Here is a 12,830-nt window from a genome sequence, read left to right as displayed (position 1 = left end):
GACATGGGGAGCATCACCTCCAGGCAGGGAGGCAGAGAAGGACTCAGGAATTGGTGTGCCTGCTGTCTCTCCTGTCTGGAAAGTAACCTTTGTTTGAAATGCAGACATGACCTTGTCTGAGGACAGGGCTCATCAGGGAGCTTTCCAGACAGCAGGAAGGCATTTCCTGCTGCTGTTTCCCTGGTGCCCTCAGGCTCCCCTTGGTGACTCCACATCTCCTGAGAGAAAACCCTGCCTACCTGGCTGGTTCCAGCTCAGGGTTAGCAGGGCTGCCCTTGAAGTGCATTAAGGCCAAATGTTACCGTGGTTGGCACGTCCCTTAATGCACTTCCCTGGGATGGAGCCTTCAGGTGCCCTCTGCACCTGCAGGGGGAACTCCCTTCCCAGGCCTGGGCAGCTCCCAAGAACCTGCTGCCCCAGCTGCTGCCTTGGGGCCATCCTGACAGGGCAGAGAGGTCTGCAGCCAGTGCTGCACAGGGACTGTGGCCCTGAGGCATGAGGACATCTGAGCTGTGGTTACTCCTCTGCCTTCCCAGCAGAAATCTGCTTAGTGGAGGGAATAACATGGTCCTTAATAAGGAACTCCTACTGTTTCCAATTAAACAAAAATTGCTGCCTATAAATCACTTGATCCCTGAGCTCTGTTCCTCAATTTCACCCTGCCTGTTACTGAGCCTCCATCTGCTTTTAACAGTTCTTGCTACTCATATGTCTTTTAATGCTGTATCCCTCCAGAATGGCTTTCTAATTAAGTCAGCTCTGCAAATGAAAAGCAGAGGAACAGCAGCCTTCTTGCTCTCTGTACCCTTAATCTGGGAGTCCTCTATGTGCTATTTTGGAAGCTAAATTGAGGTCGCTGACATTATGCATATTTGTTGTCTGATGCAGGCTTAAAAGCCCCAAATCCTCTATTTAAAAGTATCCTAAGGCACATGGGTCAGATATTTGCAGGAAGACAAATAAGTATTTGTAGCTTTAGCAGATTTAGAGAAGGAGGGGAGGAGTGAGGAAGGGGCCCCAGTCCCAGCCCGGTGTTGCTGTTGCAATATGGCAGCACTGACCACTGAAAATATCAGTGGTGCTGGTGTTAGCAAAACAAACATTTCCATGGCATGTGATAAGGGAAAGGGAGCTCTGCTGAACAGAAATTCCCTGGAGAGCTTGCAGCCCCCCTTTGATTACAAATGGTGCAGTGGCCACTCACAGCCTCCTGTCAGAATACATTCTGCTGAAATTGCACAGAAGAAACAAATGCAGTTGAGTTTCTCATCAGTAAAACAAAAAGCACAGGCAGTGTCTGTGTGGAATTAAATAACATCCTGCATGTGGGCAGTGCCAGGGTAATTATGGATACAAACGAGCACCACATTTCAACTGGTGAGTAAATGCAACAATCAAATATCAAGAGTAAGATTTTTTTAATATTTTGCTGCACTCTGCCTCCAGGAGAAATAACACAGTTTTAAAATGTCTCACATTTGAAATCTTAACTCAAAAATTGTGAAAAAACTTAAGAATAAAGAGTTTACTGTTGGAAATGTCAGAGATTGTTGGAGATACTGAACTATTTAGTCCTCAGAGTCTATTTTTACCTAAATTGTTGAGCCAGGATATTTGAATAATTTTCCATTCATAATTCACTGCATCATTCAGGGAAAGAAAGTCATCAGAAAAACAAAATAAGATAAATTTAAAAGGAGATATAACAGAAACACCAAACTTAAAATCTGCCCTTAGAGAAAAATTCCCAGTGGAATGGAAAAACCTAGGACTTAAAAAAGTGACTTATTTGGAGCCATGTCAAATCTTTGCAGTGGGAGAACTTCATCACACCAAATATGGCCATCATTAATGTTTTTGTTTCAACAAAACTGTGTTTTGGTGGGGTTTTTCACCAAAATGTGTAATTGGTTGTGTTTCATGCAGAACTTTCTCGAAAGGTTTTTGGCTGAAGAGTAATTCTGGAGGTGCTTTTCCAGCAGTGACCCTTGGGTTACTCCTGAGCTGCAGATACATTTTAAGAAGGCGTGTGAGCTGCAGGAATGGCAGTGTGGGTGGGCTGGCCTTGCATCAGCTGGGATGTGCCAGCAGCACAAGGCTGGTCCCAGGCCAGGTCCCAGGCCCAGCCTGCCGTGTCCCAGGGCGTGTGGGGACCAGCAGAGGGGACAAACACGGGCACCTCTGGATGGCCACTCACCCTTGGGGTGCAGGGAGGGCAGCAGGGTCAGGTCAGAGGGGCTGCAGGAAGGGCTGGACGTGCCTCCCCCCAGTTCCCCTTTCCCTTGGGCTGCTGGGCTGCAGCAGGAGGGGAGGGGAGGTGTGGGGCCAGCTGTGCCCACCTCTGGTCACTGTGCCTGTCCCCCAGGGCTGCTCTCTTTGGGCTCTTGTGCAAACAGGGCTTCTTTAGATCACCTGGCAAGAAGGAGTCTGCAGGGGCTTGGTCAGGAGCATCTAAACCCACAGCCCCTGCTGCTGCAATCCTTTCTTGATCACAGTCACTGCTTCTAGTGCTGCTCATTTGGGAGTTCTAATGGTAACAGCAAGGTACAAAGATGAATGTAAACAGTTTTAATAATACCATCTGTTTCCTTTCCTGAGGTGTTTCCCTTGCTTTCAGCTGAACAGCCAGAATCACTGTCCCCTCCCACATTCCAAGGAAGGGCTGCAAGGCTCTTTCCTGACTCTTGGCCCTCTTTGGAAAGCAGTTGCAGCCAAGGATGCTGAAGAGCCCTCAGAAGTGGGAGGGAAGTGATCCCAGGAGCTGGGCTGGCTGGCCAGCAGGAGCTCTGCTCACCTGTAAGGCCCTGCTCGTGTCCTGCCCCTCAGCTCAGGGATGCATTGGTTGGATTTGAGGTGCAGATGGTGCTGTTTGTCCAGGGCAGATTTTGTGTAAAGTTGAGGTGAGCATCAGCTGGCATTTTTTAAATATAAAAGGTAGGAGATAGAAGCACACATTCAAGAGCTTCTGGCCACAGGCATCAAGAGGGGCTAACAGATTCATCTCCTGTCCCTAAGGGCCCAACTGCAAACACCTAATGATGGCTCTGAATTTTCAAGTTTTAACTCACTGCCTCTCAGTAAAGTACAAAGGGAGTGAGATCTACCTGAACAAGAAATAGTGTCCAGCTGTGGGACACCAAAGCCACATGGGGGTGACATTGGTGTTGTTTTTGTTGTGGGTTAAGGAGAGGACAAAGGATCTGTAAGAGGGCAGGCAGTGAGATAACAGAAGGAAGAAGGTTGTTAGGTGTTAATGAGGACAGTGGTCCAGATAATGATCTGCCAGTCTCATTCCCCCCCTTGTCTGACTCCAAAATCCTAACAGCAAGTGTAGGTCACCTTGTTTAGTAGCTGGGGAGCAGAGAAATTGGGGTAGGTGGACTTGTGATGGGAAGCAGCCCAAGGGAACAGCAAACTGAGCAGGAAGGCCCCCTGGGTGGAGCCTGGTGAGGTGCTGGTGGAGCAGAGAGGTTTTTACTCACACACTAAGGTGGCACCTTGTCTTGCCATCAGCCAGCCACATGAGAGCTGTGGTGGCTACTGCTGCTGGGAGGGCAGCTCCCCATTCATTGCCACGAGCTGTAATGTCCCTGTAAAGCCACAGAATGGATAGGAGGGCACTGAGGCTTTTAAGAGAAAAACAGCTGGGTTTCTTTAGGCCAGCTGGTTTTAAGCAGGCAACTTCTCTCCTTAACCTTGTGTGGTAGCTCAGGGGCCAGAGAATGGGTGGGATCTGAGGGCCTTGTCGGACACTGAGCAAGGGGGAGAACTGACAGAGCCTTTGGAGTCAAAAAGAAAACCAATTTTTACTGATGCAGTTTAACCAACCCTCCTTGTCTGCTGGCTGCTCCTTCTCAACTAACTTCAACCTTCTCATGATTAGATATCTATGTAGACTGTCTCTGGAGACAGAGGGGTGGCTCCAGAGCCATGTCATTCCCATTAAACACTCAACTTAGGGGGGATTGGCCACTGGAGGTGCTTGAGGAGAATATGAGATGCAATTATTACCTTACAACATGCTTATGGCTGCACTGGGTTCACATAATGTTCAGTTTCTGAGGGATTTCAAATATTTCCTTTGCTTTTAAAAATTAAGCAAATCAAGGTTCTGAAGGAAGTTGAGAGCCAGGAGACTTTTCCCTGACTTAGGATACTACACACCTTCTTCCATAGCTGAGGTGCCCAAAATTGGCAAATGCCATGTGTGACAGTGAGGGGGGGGAATGCAGCAGCCCTTCTCTGGCTTGGACACTCCTGTGTTTTTAGCAGGGCAGGTATTTAGCCACAAACTGTAACCCCAAGCCCCAAGAAGGAAGAATTGAATCTTTTGCCCAGAATTTAATCTTTGCTTTTGCGGTGTGAGTGCCGTGCTGCTGACACTGCAGCAGTGCAGAGGTGATCTCGTGGGGGCTGAGGAGCTCCCTGGGCAGCAGGAGCCACTCCTGGGGCTGTGGGGAGCAGGGCAGAGAGGGAGCATCATTTCAGTTTTCTCCACCAGCCACCCCAGGCACTGTTCCTCTGATGATGCCTGTGCTTGTGAGAGTGTTTGCAACATGGAGACAAAAGGAGGATTCCTTCAGAAAATTTGTATCTCAACATAAATCCTGAAGGGGTGCAGGAAAAGAAGAAGGGTGTTCTGATAGTGATTAACTACCACAGTGACAACTATCTATTTCTAGCTGATAGAAATATGTATTTTAGACACAGGGTGTGTTTGAATGGAGCCATTTGTGCCTCAGACTTGGTTTTATCAGAGATGGAAAACAGAGGCCAGGACATCAGAAGAATTGCCAGAAAGAAGGCAGGAAAAGAGCTTTAGCAGGGAAACCAAAAGGAAAAAGAACAGATCTCAGATCTTGAGGAAGAAAAGCTGCAGAATTTGTCTAATTAAGGAATGTAGAACTAGACCGGGTGAGCTAAGGACATTGATTTGCACATCAGGAGAAAGGAGAAGAGGCCTCACAAAAATAAAGTCAGAGATGCAGGATGAAAACCAGGACAGAAGCATGGGGAATGGGATTGGAAGGGCTCAGAGGGAGGGGCAGTGATAGAGTCACATGGTGTGTGTGGACAGGTCAAGAATGGTAAGCCTAGGGTAGGACCTAATGTTCAGGTGAAAATTTGCATTGCCTGTTGAGAGCTGTTGCAGTGGGGTGAAGGAGACCTGAAACTGCACAGGACAGACTCAGGCCTAGGGCTGATGTATCAGAATTCCTAGCACCTTTATCCTGGAAATCCTGGGAAAATACCTAGCTGAAAACACAATTGCCTAAGAAACCATTGCAAAACTGCTGCAGCTACAGTTAGCAGAACCTGACTCCCTCTTTTTAAGAAGGTGGGTAGATGGATGGATGGATGGATGGATGGATGGATGGATGGATGGATGGATGGATGGATGGATGGATGGATGGACGGACAGATGGAGCGGGTCTGGCTTTGGAACTCACCCCTTTTGCTTCCTGCTGTGCTCATATTGGTCATGATGAAAAAATTGGCTTTGTCTTCAGTTGAAACTTTGATACGCATTAATGTTTTTCAAATAATGGATCGTGCAGATCCTAATATGGGCACTAAAAACAAAGGCTGTACTAATAAATACTGGGAAAGGACCCACTGCTTCCTGAAGACTGATAGCCAGATTTCTTTCTGCATGCCTTTTGCATCCTGTTGATGATATGACACTTTTTCCCCAGTAATGTCCAAGACACATTCTGCATTAATCCGATAATGTAACTTTCCATGATCTAGCCCTAAGAAATGTAATTTAACTTGTTTTCCCTCCCTCTCTGACTCCCTTTGACAACTGACTTTTTCCTAATGATTTCTCCAACCCAAGAAATCTGGCACAAGTTGTTTTATTGTTCTCAGAGTAACGTTTGTGGTGTGTTTGATGTGTGATTAACCACCTGAAGCTCAATGAAGGCCTTGCTCTTTCAAAGGCTTATCCGTGATCCATACTGCACCTGAACGGGGTCTCGTCAGAGCCAGTGGGAGTATGGACACCATTTCAGTTAAATCCACATGAATTTGCAGGATTTGGGTACCCGAGGATGGTACCCAAAACCAGCCTTATGAGTGCACGTTCCTCCAGCTTTGCAATGACTGCATGGACATTGACAGGCCCTTTGGATGCGTGGTGCTAATACGGGAAAGAAGGGAGCGCGCTCTTGAATTGTGCAAAAATGCCTTGTTAATTCCCCTCCTGCCTGGTGTGGTACTTTCCCCATCCTGTAGCACTGGCCACATCAGACACACCTGAGGACAGCTTGTCTCTTTTGTTGTAGTTGCAGGTGGAACTTGATCAGGAGTATCAAGACAAATTCAAAAGACTGCCTTTGGAAATTCTGGAGTTCGTACAGGAAGCCATGAAAGGGAAAATCAGTGAGGATGGAGACCACAGTTCTGCCCCCTCTTCCCTGGCATCTGACAGTGGAAAATCAAATCATAAACCTCCACAAAGTGAGGAGGAATTGGAAGAAGATAACCAAGAGAAAGTGTTTGATACTACTTTTTAACTGCCCAAGAAACAATCAGTGCACCGGGGCGCACCATTCCCAACTGCCCGTCTCTGCTCTCCCGGGGTGAGCTGCGCCGGAGCTCCTGGGAGGCAGGAGGAATCTGCATTCAAGTGCACATTTCCCCAAAGGAACATTTTATAACAAGTATTCTGCAAAGGTCTTCATTCTCATTCTTCATCCGATTATTGTCCTAAAGCTTAGTGCAGTTGTAACGGGAAAATTAATATGTTAACCTCCCTCTTCTCTTTATTTTTCTTCTTTTTTTTTTTTTTGGCCAGTTTACAATGGTAATTTTCTGGCTGTGTTCACTGTTGAGAATGTTTAATGAAGACCAGTGTATTGTACAGAGAAAAGTGTGTGCAGATTTCCTTTTGGAGTGCCGGAGCAAAGTGCTCCAAACTAACAGAGATCCTGGCGAATATTACAACAGTACTTAATCATATTTGTTTCCTTCTTTATAACTGCACCTTGACAGCTGTACCATCCTTTTACATTTGCACTGAAACCCTGGATCCTTTTTAGCTCTGCAAGCACTGGTGGCTTGCTGTCTTGATATTATGTTTATCCCATGGAGAGACATATATTTGCTGCTGAAAATCCTTGGAACTGTGGGGACGAGAGGAAAACGGAGAGAAGAACCCGCGTGGAGATTGTCGGTGTCTGTGTCCGTCTGTGTTTGTTACACCGTGTGAGTGCATATATGTTTGTATATATAGATATATCTCTATATTTATATATATATAGCTGTATGTGCACACACAGCTGTCTATATACACACACAGCATGTTGCTATTTGAAGTTGATGTGGTCTCTTGGCCAAGTGAAATGTTTCAGGGATCCGTGAGTAGGGAGAACCTTTCTGAGAGCTAACATCTGGGTTATACTGCTTTAGAATAATCATGGAATCATAGAGTTCTTTTTGTGGTGTTAGTGGTGTAAATCAAAGTAGTTTTAGAATATAAATTTGATATATATTTTGCAGACTCGAAAGTATTGATTTTAAGTATCATATTTTAAGCTTACTGAATTTGATAGGATTATAAAATGTTTAGGACTACAGTATTTGAAATCTAACAGAATCTTCCATTATTTTTAAGACTGAGGTTCAGTTTTACTAAGGTCTAAAATTTAAAAGCAAAGTATAAAAACCTGACCACTGTTATTTAAAAATGTATATTGATCTGTTTGACTGACTTGTTGAAATAAGAACAATCAAAGTTAGCGTACTGTATGGTATGCATGAGAGAAGCAACAGCACATTCTGGGAAATTTCTCTCAGATGCCAGCGACACATTGTGAAAGTCAAGATATTTGAAAAGGTAAAGAAATGCTGTTCTGTGGATCCCCCCAGCAAAAAGGGAATCACGAGACACCTCAGACAACGGGGATTGTACCTGGGCCAGTGCGCGATCCTTCCCCCCGCTGGAGGGGCCGTGGGGCAAGGCAGAAACCAGCCCAGAAGGCCCAGGCTGGCCTGGAGACACTCGGTCCTGCAGAGTTGTGCTCTCCTGCACCACTGGGCTCGGGAGCTGGGCTGGGAATAACATTCACATCCACCTTTGCAAGATCAGGGCCTTACCTAGGGTTACAGGCAATCGGAGAAAGCAATCAATTAGTAGGGAGGCATTTTAACACATCCTAACAGTTGAGTTACCTTACTTCCATTCCCTCAGGAGTTTAGTACTTAAAGTAACTTATTTTATTTAAATTTAAGCAATAAAATACAAATAAAGCTTAAGTTTAAAGTTAAATAATGGTGTATATATATATAAGTTCAAATCTTGGAAAACAAACAGTATTTTGATGTTTCCTTTTTAAACTTAGAGCAGAAAGAAAGAAAAATTGCACATTGTTTGGAGATCATATTTTGAATTAAACTCTTCTGGTTTATGATGATGAAATCAGTGCACATGCAATTCAAAAATCTGACTTTCATCTTACCGCTAGGAAAGGTGACTCCTCTGCTAATCCTAGTTTTGCACTTTGAAATCAATCTTGATTAATCACTCATTGAAAACGTAGAGTCGAGATTTAATGCTGCATTTTATAAAGTTAAACCGACGTGTTGTCTAAATTATTACAAGAATAACCTGCTAGCAGTGTTGATACTGAAACTGAAACTGTTGCATTACAGACCCGTTGTACAGCGCAGGCTCTCCGGGACAGTCCCGGCTCCTCTGAACCTCGGTGCGACATTCCCGAGGACTCCAGGGGAGCCAGGACTTCACACGGTCCTCAGAGAAACTCGGGCAAACGCCAGTTAACCTTTTATTTATATTTAATAAGAAATAAATAGACTGGTTGGGTTCAATATACTATCAGCTGTAGTCATTTTACAGTACGTTTGTATTTGGCCATTTCCTGTACTCACATTTTTTATATCTGTACAGTGCCACTTTCTGCAGGTGTAAGGTAGTGTGTGATCCTGGACATCTTGCATCCTTCAGACTATTTCAGTGAAACAGATATCATTTAATATTGATATTACTTGAACTAGAGTAAGATAATGACAAAAGGGTCTTTATGATGTGCAAGTCTTGTGCCTTTTATGTATTTGCCTTGTTCCGTGTTGAATGTGTGGAAATGCTGTATTGTGGACTTTCTGCTGTATAGAATAGAGCTGTCTATATTAAACTAGGTCGTGCACTTCAGATATCTTTACACTACTGAAAATAGCTTGGTTTTGGCAGTATAAACAGAATTTTAAAAATTCTAATGAAGGCCAGACATTTTAGATTTAACATGTTCATAATTATGTTAATTAATGCTCATGTATTAGCTAAACATTCACTGACAGATAACTAAAGGGACATCATTGCTTGCCTTTCTTTGAAATCAGTGTTGCTCTTGTACATTGTATTAATAGTGTCCGTGATTGATTAGTCCTTGATGATTTGCTTTCAGAGTAGGATGAAATATTCCAGTTAACATGTACATATTTTTTCGGTTCCTCGATCTATGATTGTTTCAGAGGCATAATTCACATTTTTGTAAAAATTCTATGCAATTTTGTGGCATGATGTTTCTTCCACTTGTAATTTTATGTGCTTACATTACAGATCCAAAGGACAAATAAAAATTTCTTAACACAAGCCCGGTTTTCTCCGTTCGTTGACTCGAGATCCCCAGGTGACTCAGGAGAGCTTACCCTGAGCCCTTTGCTGGCAGGAGGGGCAGTGCCAGGAGAAGGTAGGGAACTCTCCCTGCAGGCTCTTGTGTTCACACCAAGAACAAGAAATTGCACGTGCCCGTGCCTCCAGCCCCTGCCCATCCCAGCACAATGAGCATTTGCTGTGACTCTGAAACAATGGGAAACAAAAAGCAGAGTGCAGGAGCCAATGAACTGGTAAGAAAATGCGTTGGTTTACAGGAAGGCTTTTGCAGGAGAGCTGGGATGTTATTTCCAGCTATACCAATCAACTGTCTCAACAAATAACAGCACCTGGACTTCTGTTCCACTGCCCCAGCTGTTTCACTCATCACCTTCTTTATTTTCTTTCTGCATACCCACAGCAGAGATGATGGATTGCAGGCACTGATGGGATGGTGCCACAGCAGGTACTTGCACCATGTGGTTGGTGTGGATGCAGCAGAGGGGACTGTGATGGACAGGCCAGACCAGATGATCTCACAGCATCTCATGGCCTTAAGATCTTTTGCTCTTAGTATAGTGTTCTTTTCTTCCAGGGTTTTTTCCCCTGGAGGGCACTTCCACACGTGATGGCCCCAAGGCTGTGATTCCCCTTGGAAAGGCTTTCTAATGTCCTCTTAATTGCCAGGGTCAGTAAAGTAACCCTGAATGGTGATTCAGCCATGTGGGATCTCTCCCAGAAAACGAGTCACCTCTCTCCAAGGGTGTAAATCAGCCCAACTGTGGCATCCCAGGAGCCCTCAGCAATAAATAAACTCGAGCCAAGTGCTCTTGCAGCTCGCCACCAGCTGAGCAGAGCAGATGAAGGCCCTGGCAGGGGGCAGAGCCGGCTGTGCAGCCTGTGGTAAGATCATGTCTGACTCACAAGTGCAGCCTGGCAGCCTCGGGGAGCAGCTGAGACAGAGCCCCAGTCAGGAGGAGCCGTGGTGTGGCTTGGACATCTCCATCCCAGTGCAGTGACCTCTGCAGAGAGCTCGTTCCTGAGCTGGGGGAAAGCCTCTCCTGATGGGAAGGGACTTGGACAAGCAGGAAAGAGCCTGTGTTCCTCTCAGTAAATAAATATCACCCTCTGATGGGAAGGGACTTGGAGAAGTAGGAAAGAGCCTGTGTTCCCCTCAGTAAATAAATATTACCCTCTGCTTTCGCTTTGCTGCCGCAGAGCCTCCCTCTAATCGTTCAGCCCCAGACCACAGCCTGGCCCTCAGCAGGGCTGTTTGCTGCCCTGATTTATGGGCTGGAAGTGACCACAGAGCCCCTTCATGCCACTGCTCTCTTCTGTGCCATGCTCAGAAACCTGCAGCAGCTGCCAGGCCCGGCTGGAGAGGAGGGGAGGGACAGAAGTCTTCTCCTGCACCTGTGGACATGTAGGGGTTGGGGACCCCTGGGAAGGGCTGGCGATGGTGCAGAGTGGCACAGGTGTCCTGTGTCACCTGTGCTGGTACCACACGTGGAGTGGTGCCATGAAATGCCTCTGGGCTGTGGCAGCCCGGGCCTGTGCTCTGCCCTGCTGAGAAACCCTGTGCTGCCTCTCTGGCACAGGACCTGATTTAGCTGGGTGCACGAGAGCGTTCACCGGTGCGTGGCTCCTACATCTTGCTGCTATTAGCTCCTTTTATTATATCAGGGGTCTAGAAATAGGAAGAAAACACCCTGGTATTGCCTTGGAAGCAACAAAACAGCTGCTCTGCTTTCCCCAAGGAAACCCAGCTTTGGGCATTCGCTCTCCCTTTCCCTAAAAAGCAACTGTTTTCTATTGCCATAATTTAAAACCTGTATCTGCTTTAAAATTCCTGTTCCCTCAGACCAGTGACAGACTGGGGAGCTGTGATAACTTTCTTGTGTCAAGGTAACTAATGAGAGGGAAATTATGTGGCTCTCGATGGAAATGCTGCTGTTCTCAGCTATTTGAGGAAAGCTGCAACTCCTCACCTCATACTGGGACTGGCTGTGGACAGAGGATGCCAGTGGTGCCAGAAGGGGTCCAGGGCACAGGGACAGGCATTTGCTGCTGTTACACACAGTGGTAAAAATCTTGTGGTTTAACTGGCCCTGCTTCAGTCTGCGTTAGGGTGAAGTTGACACAATTATCATTATTTTGCTTCATGGAGCTAACAGAGTTAAACACCTCTTTTCTCCATGCTCGCTGAGAGCATTGCAGCAAAGCCCTCTCTGTCAAAGCACAGCACTCCCTTAGGACCAGCTGTATGAAACGCAGCACCTGAGCTGCATGTGAAGTGAGGAGTGTGTTTGTGTACCAGCGGCTGCTGCTGCAGGTTGGTGCCTCCCCCTCGGGCTGCACGTTCCTTTCCCAGCCTTTCCCATCTGCTGGCGCTAGCTGCCGCTCTGCAGCAGCCTGGCAGGCACCAGGGGGGAGCCTGACTGTCCCCAGCAGGGACAGTCGTCAGGCTGGGCAGATCCAGATCCCACTCGTGGCTCTGTTCAGCTCAGTCCCAAAATGCAGAACTGTCTGATGTTTGATCTCTGTTTGCAATGCCGATGCACACTGCACATCCTGTTTCTTCCCTGCTCACTTGGTTTTTCAGCACTCTGGAGCACTGCCAAAAGCAAAGGGCCAGCTCCACAAAATAACACAGCTTTTTGTTCCAGAAGGCAAGTTCTTCAATATTTCTAAAAGAAATACAAAGGGTGTTTCTTGAGCAGTCTGTCTAATCCGATGCACACAGCACAGTGCTCCTGATCCTCTTGTTAGTTCCACAGCAATTAGTACCCAGTGTTGGGAGCTCTTTGTGCCACAAACTGCTTCAAGTGTCAGAATTCACTAGCCAGGTGAATATTGACTTTTTGCCTATGTAGAATAAAGAGTAAAAAATCCAATACTGTTTTTTATGAAAAACCACTTCATACTTTCATAATAGACATCATAAAATTCCATCAATTACTGGGGTCTCTTCAGGGGACCTAATTATTGTGCTATGCATACCTAGTCTGAAAACTTAATAATATCTCCAGATGCTGCCAAAAGTCCTTTGGAGGTCTTACATTCCACAAGGGAACCCTCTGCTCTGTTTGGTTTTTTTCCTTTCTTTCAAATGAATTATCAAATGTTCAGTGAGGGAGATGAACTGGAAAGCCTGCATTCACACAAATTCAGGGTGGTATTGTTCCTGGAAGGCAGGGAGGGAGAGAGGGTATTTATT

The 12,830-nt window shown here is 46.0% G+C and overlaps 1 protein-coding gene across 1 annotated transcript in view; it reads left to right on the top strand.

Annotated features, from left to right (window-relative positions):
* PLCB1 (phospholipase C beta 1) overlaps window positions 1–9,613 on the top strand; it is a 323,846-nt gene extending 314,233 nt beyond the window's left edge. The window contains exon 32 of the mRNA XM_030236244.2: window positions 6,288–9,613. Coding sequence (XP_030092104.1) covers window positions 6,288–6,518 — 231 coding nt within the window. The 3' untranslated portion in view covers window positions 6,519–9,613. The remainder of the gene's footprint in view (window positions 1–6,287) is intronic.
* Window positions 9,614–12,830: the final 3,217 nt, after the last annotated feature.

Source organism: Serinus canaria, chromosome 3 (genome assembly GCF_022539315.1).
Source record: "Serinus canaria isolate serCan28SL12 chromosome 3, serCan2020, whole genome shotgun sequence".
NCBI lineage: Eukaryota > Metazoa > Chordata > Aves > Passeriformes > Fringillidae > Serinus > Serinus canaria.
Note: the sequence above shows the minus strand (reverse complement) of the source record. Positions and strands in the feature narration are given on the sequence as shown.